The 15,032-nt window shown below is 50.1% G+C and overlaps 2 protein-coding genes and 1 non-coding gene across 16 annotated transcripts in view; 2 read left to right on the top strand and 1 right to left on the bottom strand.

The window, feature by feature from the left end:
• The first annotated feature begins 1,185 nt into the window (after positions 1–1,185).
• LOC120098747 (U6 spliceosomal RNA) lies at positions 1,186–1,292 on the top strand. Its single transcript, XR_015644498.1, has one exon. It is a non-coding gene; the product is annotated as a U6 spliceosomal RNA (small nuclear RNA).
• Positions 1,293–2,746: 1,454 nt separating this feature from the next.
• Positions 2,747–11,035, top strand: Ddx39a (DExD-box helicase 39A). 10 transcript variants are annotated; one of them, XM_087595322.1, is made up of 13 exons: positions 2,747–2,882; positions 5,683–5,749; positions 7,134–7,345; positions 7,578–7,705; positions 8,348–8,440; positions 8,709–8,892; positions 9,239–9,299; positions 9,509–9,627; positions 10,004–10,135; positions 10,220–10,329; positions 10,413–10,557; positions 10,652–10,799; positions 10,889–11,035. In XM_087595322.1, the coding sequence occupies exons 6-13, from the start codon at positions 8,863–8,865 to the stop codon at positions 10,903–10,905; spliced, it is 762 nt and encodes a 253-aa protein (XP_087451448.1). In that variant the 5' UTR covers positions 2,747–2,882; positions 5,683–5,749; positions 7,134–7,345; positions 7,578–7,705; positions 8,348–8,440; positions 8,709–8,862; the 3' UTR covers positions 10,906–11,035. The 10 variants fall into 10 exon arrangements, with proteins under 10 accessions (XP_087451448.1, XP_087451446.1, XP_087451445.1 ...); XM_087595320.1 differs by having other exon boundaries at positions 5,503–5,749; XM_087595323.1 differs by lacking the exons at positions 2,747–2,882; positions 5,683–5,749 and adding exons at positions 3,065–3,125; positions 3,252–3,385.
• Adgre5 (adhesion G protein-coupled receptor E5) overlaps positions 5,427–15,032 on the bottom strand; it is a 25,437-nt gene continuing 15,831 nt past the window's right edge. For 4 of the 5 annotated variants that reach the window (XM_087594811.1, XM_087594808.1, XM_087594809.1 and 1 more), the window contains 8 exons: positions 13,904–14,071; positions 12,977–13,168; positions 12,567–12,793; positions 12,417–12,486; positions 12,237–12,328; positions 11,960–12,128; positions 11,754–11,852; positions 5,427–11,676 (listed from right to left, as the gene is read on the bottom strand). In XM_087594811.1, coding sequence (XP_087450937.1) covers positions 11,647–11,676; positions 11,754–11,852; positions 11,960–12,128; positions 12,237–12,328; positions 12,417–12,486; positions 12,567–12,793; positions 12,977–13,168; positions 13,904–14,071 — 1,047 coding nt within the window. In that variant the 3' untranslated portion in view covers positions 5,427–11,646. The remainder of the gene's footprint in view (positions 11,677–11,753; positions 11,853–11,959; positions 12,129–12,236; positions 12,329–12,416; positions 12,487–12,566; positions 12,794–12,976; positions 13,169–13,903; positions 14,072–15,032) is intronic. The other variant, NM_001012164.1, reaches the window with a different exon arrangement.

Raw genomic sequence — 15,032 nt, 5'->3', positions numbered from 1 at the left:
GCTGGCCTCCATTGCAGCAAAGAAGTGTGAAAAGTAAGACGTTCCTGTGTGTGTACCGCCATTCTCCCCACATGATGATAACAGATTAAGCCTCTGGAAATGGTAGCAAGCCCCCAACGAAATGCTTTCTTTTATGAGTTGCCATGGTCATAACTAAGAGTGATTTCAGCTCTGTAGGGTTGGAATCCAGACCCATTTGGGCAGTTAGTTTGTTGGTTCTTTTGTGTGTGTGTGTGTGTGTGTGTGTGTGTGTGTGTGTGTGTGTGTGTGTGTTTTGAGACACAGTCTCTCTTTGTAGCCCTGGCTATCCTGGACTTTACTGTATAGACCAGGCTAGCCTCAGACTCAAAGCATTCTGCCTGTCTCTGACTATACTTTGTAGACTAGGCTGGTTGGATGCATAGGGTTTTCTGCTTCTGGAGAACTGGGATTAAAGGTGTGGCTACCTTGACTATTTTTTTTTTTGTTTTATTTTGTTTTTTGAGACAGAGTCTCACTATGTAACCCTGGCTGTTTTAGAACTCACTCTACAGACCAAGCTGGAATTATATTCAAAGACCAGCCTCCCTCTGCCTACGAAGTGCTAGAATTCAAAAGTCAAAACAAAACAAGAACAAACAAAACAAAACCAAAAACCCAACACTTTTTTTCAATCTTAGATTGGAACATAACGGGGCTGGAGAAATGGCTCAGTGGTTAAGAGCACTGGCTGCTCTTCCAGAGGTCCTGAGTTCAAGTCCCAGCAACTACATGGTGGCTCACAACCATCTGTAATGAGATCTGATGCCCTCTTCTGGTGTCTGAAGACAGCTACAGTATACTCATATGCATAAGAATAAAAAAGAAACTGAGATTGGAACATAGGTCTTGTGCATCCTATGTGAGTGCCTTGCCACTGAGTTACACCCTAGCTCTTGTTAACCTTTTTGTTAATTACAGGCAAGTGAGGTGGTGTTGCATGGCTTTAATCCCAGCACTCAAGAGGCAGCGGCAGGCAGATCTCCATGAGTTTGAGGCCAGTCTGGTCTACAGAGTAAGTTACAGGGTGACAGGACCACACAGAGAAACCCTGTTAGGAAAAAACAAACCAACAAAACAAACCAACTGTCGAGCCAGGCCGGGTAGTGCTCTCCTGTGCTCCCAGCTACTAGTTGTAAGAATTATGTTTGTAGAAAAAAAAAAAGAGTGCTCGCTTCGGCAGCACATATACTAAAATTGGAACAATACAGAGAAGATTAGCATGGTCCCTGTGCAAGGACGACACGCAAATTCGTGAATCGTTCCATATAAAAAAAGAAAAAGGAAGGAAGGAAGGAGGGAAGGAAGGAAGGAAGGAAGGAAGGAAGGAAGGAAGGAAGGAAGGAAGGTTGACTAGTTAGCATTAACAGCTAGAGTAAGTTTTATCTGGCAGGTGGCCTCTCGGTACGGTGATCAAGACAATGTAGGTAGATTGTGTTTCAGGCTGGGGTGTTTGTAGCTAAGGATGGGAAAGGAGAGGAGGGTTTCATAGGGGCAGAATGGGGATTAACTGTTTTCCTTAGACACAGTCTTTTTGTATCACCAGATATCTGGGTGCTTCTCTTCTGCACTCCTCATAGCAGACTTTCTGGAGCTCTGAGCTCAGTTTGTGACCTGGGCTTGTGTTTGTTTTGGTGGTGTTACAACGTAGGGGTTAAAAAAAAAAAAAAAACGGGGCTGGAGAGATGGCTCAGTGGTTAAGAGCACCGACTGCTCTTCCAAAGGTCCTGAGTTCAAATCCCAGCAATCACATGGTGGCTCACAACCATCTGTAATGAGATTCGATGCCCTCTTCTGGTGTGTCTGAAGACAGCTACAGTGTACTCATATATAATAAATAAATATTTAAAAAAAAACGACTAAAAACAAACAAAAACGTTTAAAAAATTGGGCTAGGCCGTGATGCCACAAGTCTGCCTTTAAATCACAACACACAGACGGCAGACAGAGGCAGGTGATCTCTGAGGTCAAGTCCAGCCTGGTTCACAGAGCAAGTTCCAGGACAGCCAGGGCTACCCAGAGAAACCGTCTCAAAAATCAAAGTATTGATTCTGGAGTATTTCAACTGTGAGGCTGGCATACTTCCCCCAATAAGTAAAAAGAAACGTAAGATTAAGACTTTTACCAAAGTAGCAGCTTTTGTTTATGTGAACAAACCAAATTACTCTTTTAGTTTCAATCTCTCCATCCTCAAAGCCCTTTCTGAGCTTCTGCAGGTGAGTCAGTGGATTGAAATGTGGGAGCCAGGGCTTCCGTAGGTGCAGTAGCACATAGCACACAGGCACAGCACACCTTTAATCACAGCGCTCACACCTTTAATCACACGGAGGAAGAGGCAGGCAGATCTCTGAGTTTGAGGCCAGCCTGGTCACAGATGGAGGAATTCCCGGACAGCAGAGGTACTCAGAGAAACTCTATCTCGAAAAGGTACAACCAAACAAAAGAGTCAGGGGTTCTACACCAGCAGGAAAGGGACACTTTAAAAGGGTGGGGCACATACAAGAGCGACTAAGGTGCGGTTGCCAGTACTAAATGTGGCAGCGTCCACTCAGGCCCTCAATTCATCGCACGTGACTGAGCGGGATCGCTGATTGGTCCACTCCCCCCTCGGACACGCCCACTCTACGACTGCCCAATGAACACGAAGCTCTAGGTACGCCCTCTTTCACCCTTTTCACCAATAGCCGGCCGACAGCGTCCTTATAATCCAACCATCATTTCCTCCTCTGTTGAGTGATAAACCAGCTGTCCAGTGAGCAAGACCAGAGTTGGGCTCAAGGAAGGAAGCGTTGTAGCTCGCGTCCAGGGGCGCGGCGTGTACGGGTGGCTCTCTTCGCAGCTCGCGGAGGCGAACCGGGCAACAGGTAAGTGGCGGGTCCCGAGGCCCGGGCTGCGGTGCGGGGCTGTGGGTTCGCCGAAAGGGACGCCGCGGAGCGCGGTGCAGTGGGAAAAGTGGGCGCGCGCGGCGGCGGGACGGTTAGGCACCCCACTGGAGACGGCGGCCGTTGGGTTCCAGTAAGCATGCGCCAGGGGCGGGCCGGCCGTTAGTGCGTTGGCTTCCGGGATCGGTGTCATGGCGGCTCTCGGAGGCCCGCATGTGTACTGTGGTGGGTTTGAGGCACGGGGCGGCTCCAGGCTGCGTTTTCGGTCGCGGGGAGAGGACCCAGGCTTTCTGGGCAGATGCCCCGAGTCTGCACTCACCTGCTTCCCGTCTTGCTCCGCCGCTCTCCCAGGAGATTCACCTCCAGACTCCGAAGCGGAAAGCCGGTGTGGCGGCCCTTAGGCCATTCACCGGGTGTCGTTTTCCCGGTGTGAGGCCGGTTCAGCCAGTTGCATCTCGTCTTCCTGGGCCTGTTTGAAACTTTAGGTCTGTGACAGCCTGGGTTCAGTTATTTCATTTTCCTGATTGAACGAAGGCCTGACGTATTTGGAGGCATACATTCCGAGGTGCACCTCGGAACCTTTTGTGTATCTCGTTTCTTGAGACAGGATCTCTTTACATAATTCTGGCCGTTCTTGAACTTTCTCTGAAGACCAGGTCGGGCTCGAACTTACCGAGATCCACAAGCCTCGGTTCCCGGAACGCTGGTATTAAAGGCGGGTGCCACTATGCCGGGCTTCACATTTATCTTTTAACCAGCACAATAAGAAGTGTTTTTTAAACAATACTGCCTAAAAACAGAGTACACATCTGAGAGGCCCTAAGATAAGTTCTCCTGAAATCGAGGCTGTCCTTGTCGTTTTTTATTTAGGCATATTTATGTGAATGAACACCTGTGGTGTGCAGGTGCTCTTGGATACCGGAAGTACTGTCCCTGGAGTTAGAGGGTTGTTGTGAACTGAGAAACCTAACTCAGGTCTTCTGAAAGAGCATTAAGCACTCTTTTTTTTTTTTCTTTTTTCTTTTTTTCGGAGCTGGGGACCGAACCCAGGGCCTTGCGCTCGCTAGGCAAGCGTTCTACCGCTGAGCTAAATCCCCAACCCCATCATTAAGCACTTTTAAAGCACCCCCTTGCCTGGCCAGTCTTAGAACTTAACTTCTAAGGTTTTTGTTGTTGTTATTGAGACAAGATCTCTCACTATGTAGCCCTGGCTGGCCTGGAACTCAGAGTTCTGCCTGTCCCTGTCTCAGGCATTTAAAAAAATTTTTTTAATATATTCTAGCATTTGGGAACTAGAGACAGGATCTGGAATTCAAGACTAGCCTCAGCTACATAGCAAGTTTGAGGGGCTGCAGGAGACCCAATTTCAAATAAAAATAGGTAGTACATCTAGGCCATTCAAGTGTGATTCTTTTCTCCTCAGGAATGGCTTTGAGCTCTTCGGCATCTCCTCTCTACTTCAGCTCCCCCCACAGCTGATCACCTTTCAGAGGACTGGTTTCTCCCTGCTGCCGTTCTTATCTCCACTTGAGCAAATTCTTAATGAATCACTCAATTCCAAACCTACTTAGCAGTTCTCCACGACTTAGCAATTTAGCTACACAGGCCCTGGGCCTGTCCAGCTCTCCTGTCCTCTCCTAGCTGTCCTAGCTGTCTCTGCTTTAAACCTTTGCTGGGGTGTAGAGCTTTAATACCTAGTTAAAGCATTTTTTTACTTTGTGTCTGTGTAGGGGTGTGTGCATGTTGATCAGAGGACAATTTGTCAGTTTTCTTCGCTATGTGGATTTGGGGGACTCACAACACAGTGACAAGCCAGATATGATTTAGCTGGAGTATGCCCCCTCTGTCTGCTGTGAGAGTTGTGTAGTGCATAGGGTCAGTGGACATGGAGTAGGCTGTTGGTGTAATACAGACAAAACAGTGTTAATCCAAATGACATCATGTGATAGTATATGCATTTTTACATCCTGTGGCATCAGTACAATCAACTGAAACATAAGCCCTTTAAAAAAGAAAACCTTGGGGCTGGGGATTTAGCTCAGTGGTAGAGCGCTTACCTAGGAAGCGCAAGGCCCTGGGTTCGGTCCCCAGCTCCGAAAAAAAGAGCCAAGAAAAAAAAAAAAGAAAACCTTTTGGTCCCCAGCTCCGAAAAAAAGAGAAAGAAAGAAAACCTTCTGGTGGGCTAGAGAGAGACCGATTAAGAGCACATGATCTTTCAGAGCACCAGGGTTCAATTCACATGATCTCATATTGTTTGGCTATAAAGGGAATGCAGCATTTATTTCCATTGCATTGTGGGTGAGTGTTGAGAATGGTAGATTGAAGGAATCAGAAAGGAAAAGGCCAGGTAATGCTGTCTGAACCTATTTATAGAAAATGCTCAGAAAAGGCTAGTCTGCAGAGACCAGAAACAGATTGTTTCTGGGAGTTAGGCAATGGCTGCAGGCTTTGTGGGTTTGGGTGTGGAGTTCAGGGTTTTTCACATGCTAGGCATTTGTGGCTGAGCCACACCCCAGGCCAGGGGCCTTTTTTTTTTTTTTTTTTTTTTTTAGATTTATTTATTTTGCTTATGTGTTTTGTCTGAATGCATTTATATTCAAAGGGCATGCTTCATGGTCAGAAGGTCAGAAGAGGACTTTGGGTCTCATTGGAACTGGAGTTATGGACAGTTGTGAACCATCATGTGGATGCTGGGAATAATTGAACCTCGGTGCTCTGAATGAAAATGTGCTCTTAATCAGCCATCTCTTCAGGCTATCCAGAAGGTTTTCTTTTTTTAAAGGTGGTGAACTATGTTAGAGTTGATTGTGCGAGCGTGTTTGTGACTCCTGAATTGTGTACTTTGACTGGTGAGTTGTATAGCTTATGACTGTTTTAGTAAAGCTGTTCTGATTTTAAAGAAAAAAACAAAAGGTCACTTCAACTTGGGGCCAGCGTGGTCACTTCTCTGTGAGAAGTGGCTAGGTAGGCCTGACTGGATTTGGTAAGTGCAATTTACTGGGTAAGATTTGTTGGTCAGTCAAGTCTGCCCGAGAATGGAATCATTGTTTCTGAGATGGGGGAATGTAGCCCCTTGGGGTGAAAACAAAAAGCTTTGCTGTATATAGGCCGCTTGAATTTAGCTTGTAAGGCCATGGGCAAGCAGCTGCTCACAGTTCTGCAGTGGAAAAGGCATATGACTGTAGACAGTTGGGGAAACTGAACATAGAAATGGTTGAGTATCATTGGGTAAAGTTGTGGAGGGATGTATAAGGAGTGGGTCCTACTGTGTTAGCATTTTGGCCTCAAGGAGATGGAACTATTTCTGTAGGCTAGGGGAGACAAGGAAGGGGCAAGCCTGGCTGGTGTATGCCTTGTACTTGGTGTGTAAGAGATTAATAAAGCGAGGGCTGACTCCTGCAAATTCCACTTAGCATCTCAACTGGCTGGCTTTCTTGTTGGCCTGGCCCAGTGGGAATCCTCTCCTTAAAAGCTCTTAATGATTCCCCTGTGTAGACCACAAATAGCAGGGGAGGCTGACTGGGCATGGTAAAGAAATTGCTGCTTGCTTCTTGACCACCACTCCTTTCTCAGCAGCGAGGCAGATACAACTTCGGGTCCATTCTGTGGGTTCCAGGAGCTCCTTGGGAGGGTGGTCTGAGAAACCTTATCAGTGCCAGGGAGGACACATTAGCCAGGAGAAGTAATGTCAACCTGTAACTGCCATTTCTGGACCAGCCAGGACTATTGGGGCTATCTAAAAAGTTCTTGTGTGTGCAGACTTGAGAACAGGGCATCCTTCCAGTGGAGGTTCTGATCAGATGAAGTGTGGGGAAGTGAGCAGGATCCGGGCCATGAAGACTATAGTGAAGAATCTGGTATCATATGATCACTTATTTGAGTTGGGATAGAACCTGGTAGATAAATGCTCTATCACTGAGCCACATCCCCATTTGTAATATGAAATTGGTATTTCACTGTAGACCTTAGGATGCTTGAGGTGGGAGGCAGAATGGGGCTTTGCTGCTGAGAGAATGGTGACAAAGGACAGTAGGCTTAAGTGGGAAGTCCTGTACACCATTGAGCTGCCTGTTTCCAGGGCTTGACCCTGCAAACCCCTTACCTTACCTGCCTTCTCTACCAAGTGTGTTTTTCTGCGTGCTTCTCAGATGCATTTCTGCCTTCTCTACCAAGTGTGTTTTTCTGCGTGCTTCTCAGATGCATTTCTGCTTTCCCCATCTCTTCTGTTCTCAGTGACATGGCAGAACAGGATGTGGAAAATGAGCTTTTGGATTATGATGAAGATGAAGAGCCCCAGGTACCCCAGGAGAGCACTCCAGCTCCCCCGAAGAAAGATGTCAAAGGATCTTATGTCTCCATCCACAGTTCTGGCTTCCGGGACTTTCTGCTGAAGCCGGAGCTCCTGAGAGCTATAGTTGACTGTGGCTTTGAACATCCTTCAGAGGGTATGCTACCCTGGTGCCACCCCTTTATGCCCTCTTCCCAGAGTTAATCCTGTCCATCCTGTGCTTCTCCTGTGCCTTAAATAGGGGGTATGCCCTCCCCATGAGTCAGTTATATCAGCAGCCTCTGTGCAAGCAAATGGTTGGGGCCTGGCTCTTCTGACCTTCTCTGGCTGAGGAGTGTGCAGAGAGGCAGCAGCCAGTTTCTTAACTCATATACTTTTTTCTTCCTTAGTCCAGCATGAATGTATTCCCCAGGCCATTCTGGGTATGGATGTCCTGTGCCAAGCCAAGTCTGGGATGGGCAAGACAGCTGTGTTTGTGCTGGCCACCCTGCAGCAGATTGAACCCATCAATGGCCAGGTAAATGTGGGCTCTTTTCTGGGTTAGAGTTACCATGTGACAGTGTAGCCTTGGGTCTCATGAAACGGTTTCCATTTTCTCTTTGTGGGCTTTTGAAGTTAGCCTGGGAAGTGAAATTATGCCTGCTGCAGTTGTTGTTGGCTGGTCTTGCAGGTGTTCTAATACCACCATTATAGATAAATGGTAGGGTCTCATGCTGGACTCCAGGATAGGGAACCCGGGGTGGGGGTGGGCGGTCATAAGTCATGTTGTGGTGGGCTGGAGTGTGGCTCTATGGTAGAGTTCTTGGGTGGCCTGAGTGAGGCTTTGGTTTGTGTTCTTGGGTGGGTGTCTGCTTGTTTTTTCAGGGTCTGACAAGAGCATGAGGATTTAGGGAAGGGCTATGCTGTGGGTGGTCAAGAAGACATGGCAGCCTGAGGTAACCCTTTTATCTAGGGTCAGTGCTGCCATTTTCTGTTCCTGGCCTACTGGGGGAGACAGGCCTCAGTAGCCATGAGGAGAATAGGTTAGGGTAAGAGAAGTGGAGATGTTTGGGCTTCAAATGACTTGTGGGAAAGGAACTATTGTAATAGGTTGCTGTAGGTTTGGTAGGGTGATGTGGATTCTGGGAAAGAAGACCTGTGTTTGTTGCCCACTTTGCAGGTATCAGTACTGGTCATGTGCCACACAAGGGAGCTGGCCTTCCAGATCAGCAAGGAGTATGAGCGCTTCTCGAAGTACATGCCCAGTGTCAAGGTAAGCCTCCTCAGGTTCTGTGTTGGGTACCATGTGGCCTTCTGGAGCCATACTGGCCTCAAGCAGCATTCATCAATCTTGAGGTTTGTGGTAACTTACGTTCCTTATAAGCCTGATGAGTTATGCCCAGCCCCCACAGGCTTGTGCTGGTCCCACATACCTCAGCCTTGCACCTGCTCTTCAGTCTCCCCTGGGTTCTGAGGGAGTAGGGCTGGAGTGTCAGGTTCCCTCAGGATGGGTAGAAACAGCTTTCTTTCTATCCCCATAGGTATCTGTGTTCTTTGGAGGCCTCTCCATTAAGAAAGATGAAGATGTGTTAAAGAAGAACTGTCCCCATGTTGTGGTGGGGACACCAGGCCGGATCCTGGCCCTCGTGCGGAGCAGGAGCCTCAACCTGAGGAATGTGAAGCACTTTGTGCTAGATGAATGTGACAAGATGCTGGAACAGCTGGGTGAGCATCCTACTGGCCTGACCAGCTGCTTTCCCACTCACAGAGTCACAGCCATTTTCTAGGGGGCCTGATGGGGCAGGCAGTGGCTCTCATAGTGGGTCACATGGGTGGCCAGAACTCAAGGCTCCTAGGAGAACCCTAAGGGAACAGAGTATGTGCTGCTTCTGAACCCAAGTTGGTTGGGACCATAGGCCCCATGAGCTGCCATCCCTTTAGGACATGTAGGCACATCCAGGGAATCTAGAGGAGTAGAGTGGCCTCTGCCACCCACTAGGGGCTGGGAGAGATGGGCATGTGTCCTGGGAAGAAGCTGCAGCTCTCACGCCAGTGGCTGTCTCTGCCTCAGGCTCCCTTTCCTGAAGCGTGGCTCAAGGCGCACTGGCAGGGCCGCTCCATGCTGGCAGCGAGTAAGTGGACCGCAGCTCCTCCCATGCCTGCGCTCCCGCCCATCCGAGCCCAGCCCCTCAGGCAGTGGGGACACCCTTGGGCCCACTCCACCGCGGCTATGGTGCCAATGTTGTCTGGCCCAGGTTGGGAAGGGCTGGTTCCTCTCTGGTGTGGGTCTGCTCAGTCAAACAAGACATTCAGGCTTGCTATTTGTTGGCGTCCCCTCCAGACATGCGCCGGGATGTACAGGAGATCTTTCGTCTGACACCCCATGAGAAGCAATGTATGATGTTCAGCGCCACCCTGAGCAAGGAGATCCGGCCAGTCTGCAGGAAGTTCATGCAGGATGTGAGTAGGGTGACGCCCCAGCTGGCTGCCTGCCTGCCCACCGTGGCCAACACCTCAGCGCAGCAGCTTTGGCCTTCCCTGAGGGCTGGGCCACTCTGCGACAAGCACACTGCTCTCATGGCCTGGAGGATGCTAGGAGGCTTCGCTGGCCTCCTTCCTTCCCCTGGTTTGTCAAACTGGGAGCTGAGTGGTCCACACCTGAGCCAGAGGCAGAGCTTACATCCGGCTTTTGGGAGAGAATTGTTTACTGAGGTTGGGTGCAACAGGCCCTCTGGGAATCATCAATACAGAGGAGCTGCTCCCCGGACGGTGCCGGGCACATGAGACGTCCAGAAGTGAGCCCTACTCGCCCCTTCCTGCTTCCCTTCCCACACAGCCTATGGAGGTGTTTGTGGACGACGAGACCAAGCTCACACTGCATGGGCTGCAGCAGTATTACGTCAAACTCAAGGACAGTGAGAAGAATCGTAAACTCTTCGACCTCCTTGACGTGCTAGAGTTTAACCAGGTGATGCTTCTTGACTACACCCACGATTCGGGCCTGTGGGGGTGATTATCCATTGGCCTAAACAACATTACCATTCTTCTTCAGGTGGTGATCTTTGTCAAGTCTGTGCAGCGCTGCATGGCCCTGGCCCAGCTCCTAGTGGAACAGAATTTTCCGGCTATCGCTATTCACAGAGGCATGGCCCAGGAGGAGCGGTGAGTGCTTGATGTCCACTCGGGGTCACGGGTACTCACACCTAGGACTCAGGTTTAATACCTCTGCTTGTCTCCCACTCTAGCCTGTCCCGATACCAGCAGTTCAAGGACTTCCAGCGTCGCATCCTAGTGGCTACTAATCTGTTTGGCAGAGGCATGGACATTGAGAGAGTCAACATCGTCTTCAACTATGACATGCCAGAGGACTCGGATACCTACCTGCACCGAGTGAGTGCTTCCTCCCAGCATGTGTGGGCTCAGGGTCTCCCTCACTCCTCCTCAGATCCTAAGGAGTACCTGTCTTCTGACACCATCTCTGCAGGTGGCTCGTGCTGGTCGCTTTGGTACCAAGGGTCTGGCAGTCACTTTTGTGTCAGATGAGAATGATGCCAAAATCCTTAATGACGTTCAGGACCGGTTTGAAGTGAATGTGGCTGAGCTTCCAGAAGAAATAGATATCTCCACATACAGTGAGTGCCTGGGGCCACTCTGGGAAGAGTTGCTGGGTTTCAGGAGCAAACCTCTAGCTGTCCTAACTGCGACTTTCTTGTCTTTACAGTTGAGCAGAGCCGGTAACCATGTGTGTAGCCAGGCACATGGCTTTCTCTCCTGCTGCTTCAGATCCTCCTCCTAGGTGGCAATCGGCGGCCTCTCTTTTTATTGTTCCAAAGCTTTAGCTATGTTAAGAATAAACTTTTATTGTGAATACCTGGCTCCAGCCCCATCTTTCTTTTCGCCAATATCTCATGGAGTGAGACAACATCTCAAGTCGGCCAACCTCTCCACCAGCAAGCATGCCATCTTTTTTATCAGGAGATTTAATTTTGTGTATCAACATTGAAAGGTTTACATGTTAAAAAAATTTACAAAACCTAGTCTTTTAACTGGGAGACCCTCTGCCCTGGATGTGGGGCAGCCAGGCCTCTGTACCGTGAGCCTCAGTAGCAGGCAGGTCCTCAGTGGCCAACATGGCCTTGTCAGTCTTAGCTTAAAGAAACTGAACCCAGCACCCTGGCCAAGAGCCCAGGTTTCAAGGGATCTTCGCTTTTGTCGCAGGACTGCCTGCCCCATGTACCAGGCAGTGGGCTGCAGGTCTGGGCTGTCTGGCTTTGTTTCTCTGGTAGGCAATAGCTGTCACGGTGAGGCAGAGAGGCAACCAGAAGCAGGAGCTGTGGCCCCTTGCCCTCTTGCAGGGCTCACTGCTGGGTTTACATCCCTTCCTTTATCTGAAGTGGGGCCAAAGGCGGGAGGGTGGCGGGAACAGAAGGCAAAATGGCGGCCTTGAATATGTGCTGCTGTCCTACATGGAACTTGCCTTCACATCCCCGATTCTGAGGGCCTGAGGGTCTGCAGAGGAAGGAGGCCCTTGAGGTTGAGCTCAGCCAGGCACACCCTCCCAGTCCTACTGCAGGCCAGCCCCTTACCCGTGTTTGACTGGTGCCAGTGCCTGTTGTGGAAGAGGTGAACTCTGTGTACTTGTTCCCGGTGACCATGCAGGCCCATTTCCAGTACTCTTCCCTCACCTGTGAGCCCAAGGCACCAGGTTATGGGGAGCTGGGCTTGGGACTCGGGCCTGGCCCTGCCTCCTCCCACCCCGGGCTCTTCCTGGAGCCAGCTCTGGTCAGCCTACCTTTTTGTTGAGCAGGCAGAGCGTCACATAGAGGAAAAGGCCCTGCAGGCAGTTGAGCAGGGTAAAGATGTAGGACAGCCATGTGCTATGAGGGTTGAAGAGGAACAGGCCGAAGCCCCAGGTGCAGCCCAGCACGAGGAGCTGGGCAATGGCTGTGATGGTCAGCACTCTGTAGGGGTGGACAGTTGCAGCTAACATCCTGGTCCCCAGCCCACCAAACGACCTGCTCAGCCCTAGCCTTTGGCTCTGCTCAAAGCCCCCTCCCTACCCTTCTCACCTCGCCTTCCTTAATTTCTTCATGTTTGGGTTGATTTCAGAAAACTTCTTGGTGAGCTTCCAGACAGTGATCACAAAAATGGCAGCATTGCACTGGTGGGGAACATGGCTTTCAGGTTATAGGGCTGCAAGTAGTTAGCAATCTTCCTGCTCAGGCCTCCAGTACCCAGAGAATACTTACGAAAATGATGAAGGCCACAGGGCCCGAAAAGCTCCAGAGAAAGCCCTGCTTCCTGAAGTCCAACCAGCAGCTGCCAGAGTAGAGAGTGTCTCAGTGCCCTAGCTCAGCGTCAGCCCCAGCCCAGCCTGGGCCTTACATCAGTATACTCACTAGGTCGCATGCCCATAGCCGTCCATTCTGGCAGCTGCCGAGATGGCCACGATGAGGAGGGGCACCCCATAGCCAACCAGACAGCGGTGCCACGTGCTCAGGCCTTGGCCCTGGAACACACGCACCACCAGGAAGTAGAGCTCCACACCCTCCAGGGCCATCCAGCAGAAGGCGGCCAGGAAGCAGAAATGCAGCAGCATAGCCACCAGGCGGCAGCGCAGACCCACCTGTGGGTACCGAAAGTTAGGGAGAGGCAGAGCCAGGCAGGACCACTGGGCTCCACCGCCTCATATCCCAGCAGCTGGGCTCCATCAGGTTCCGGTTCCACACTGAGCCCCAGGCCTGACACCAGGCTACCTTACCCCTAGGACTTGACCCCATGCTCTGGTGAGGTCAGGACAGGAACCTACCTCGCCCCCTTCATTCTCAACACCAACCAGGAAGATGACTGAGCCCAGGAAAAGGCAGATGCACAGGTGCAGGTGCACCATGGTTCGAGAACTCTGGATGGGCTTCACCAGCAGGAAGGTCAGGATACAGAGCAGCAGGCAGACCAGGGACAGCAGCAACCCCACCTTGGTGATCAGTTCCAGCCTTGGGTCCTAGGGGCAGGCAACCAGGACGGGTGATGTCCCTCACACCCCTCCAAGCGGGGTGCTCCTTTTTCCCTACACTCAGAACCCCAGATGGGCCTCTCCTATGTGAAAAGTCAAAGATCCTACATCCTGCCTTGGACCACAGGGCCAACTGACTAATTCAAGCTGACCGTGTGGCCCAGGTTATGGCCATGTTCAGAAAGCTACACTGCCTGGGACATTCTACACATTTTTTTAAAGTTACACTTACATGGGGTTGGGGATTTAGCTCAGCGGTAGAGCGCTTGCCTAGCGAGTGCAAGGCCCTGGGTTCGGTCCCCAGCTCCGGAAAAAAAAAAAGTTACACTTACATATTTGTGGGGTTTGGGGGGGGGCAGTATCTGTTCCCACTGTGTTTTCTGGAGACGGGGCTCAGATTATTAGGCTGCCTGCCTTACTCACTGACCCAACTTATCTGCCCGGACTGGTGTTTCTAGGAGGCCTGAATCCATCATCTGCTGGGTCATAAGAGGATCCCAGGGGAGGAAGTAAGAAGCAGGGCGTGGGGCCATCCAAAGGGGACTGCTTAAAAAACCCCCTTGAAGGGGCTGGGGATTTAGCTCAGTGGTAGAGCGCTTACCTAGGAAGCGCAAGGCCCTGGGTTCGGTCCCCAGCTCTGAAAAAAAAGAACAAAAAAAAAAAAAAAAAAAAAAAAAAAAAAACCCTTGAGTGGCTACCTGTGGGTCCAGCGCTTACTCTTACCTGCACGTGGTACTGAGCCATTAGGACAGCAAAGCTGGTCAGGTGGTTGCAGTGGCAGAAGCCAGTGTCATTCATTGAGCAGCCGTCAGTGGCCCAGGACCCACTCCCATTGTCATGGCTTTTCCAGTAGGCACACATCAGTTCTTCACGTGCCTTAAGTGACTTCACCTACGGGACAGACAGGTGGTTAGGGTGTCCAGCGCACTCCAGCACACTCAGGGTCAGGGTCTGGGGTGAACAGAGAATCTTGTTTTTAGCTACATAAATATATCATCTACTTTGTGCTCAGAGAGCGTGGGGAGCCAGCAATGGAAGAACAGGACAGCAGTCCCTGCCTTGAGTTGAAACAAATCACAAGCAGTATAAATGCCAAGGAAATTAAAAGAGCCAGTGGGAATGGTTACCTACAGATTGTAATTTAAAAACAAAAACAAGGTTTGTTAGATGTCCTCGGACTAGATGTATATAGTACTCCAGGTTGCCCTCAAACTCTCTGTGGCTGAGGATGAAGCCAACTTTTTCTTTTCTTTTCTTTTCTTTTTTTTTGGAGCTGGGGATCGAACCCAGGGCCTTGTGCTTGCTAGGCAAGTGCTCTACCACTGAGCTAAATCTCCAACCCCGAGGCCAACTTTTTTCTCCTCCTACTTCCTGAGTTGGGACTACAGTTAGATATTTTAGACGTTGAATCCAGGCCTTCATGCATGTTAGACAAATATTGCACCAATATCACCAGAGCTATATCACCAGCCTAGATTAATTTCTAACTGAAAATTAACATGAATATAGCTAGATGTGGCATATACTTTTAATCCAAGCACTTACAGCAGACATACGCGGATCTCTGAGTTCCAGGTCAGCCAGAAACACACAGTGAGACATTGTCTCATATACAGACGTAGACGGAGGTCCAAGAGCTGGAGAAATGTCTCAGCGGTTGAGAGCACTGGCTGGTCCAAAGGACCCAGGTTCAATTCCCAGCAGCCACATGGTGGCTCACCCTACCCACGACTGTCTAATTCCAGTTCCAGGGAATAGGATGTCTTCTGGCCCCCACGGAACTAGGCATACATGTAGTGCACAGACATAAATGCAGGTAAACACCAGAACACGTCATTTTAAAAACCTACAT

Source organism: Rattus norvegicus, chromosome 19, assembly GCF_021556685.1.
Source record: "Rattus norvegicus strain SHRSP/BbbUtx chromosome 19, alternate assembly SHRSP_T2T, whole genome shotgun sequence".
NCBI classification, from domain to species: Eukaryota; Metazoa; Chordata; class Mammalia; order Rodentia; family Muridae; genus Rattus; species Rattus norvegicus.
Note: the sequence above shows the minus strand (reverse complement) of the source record. Positions and strands in the feature narration are given on the sequence as shown.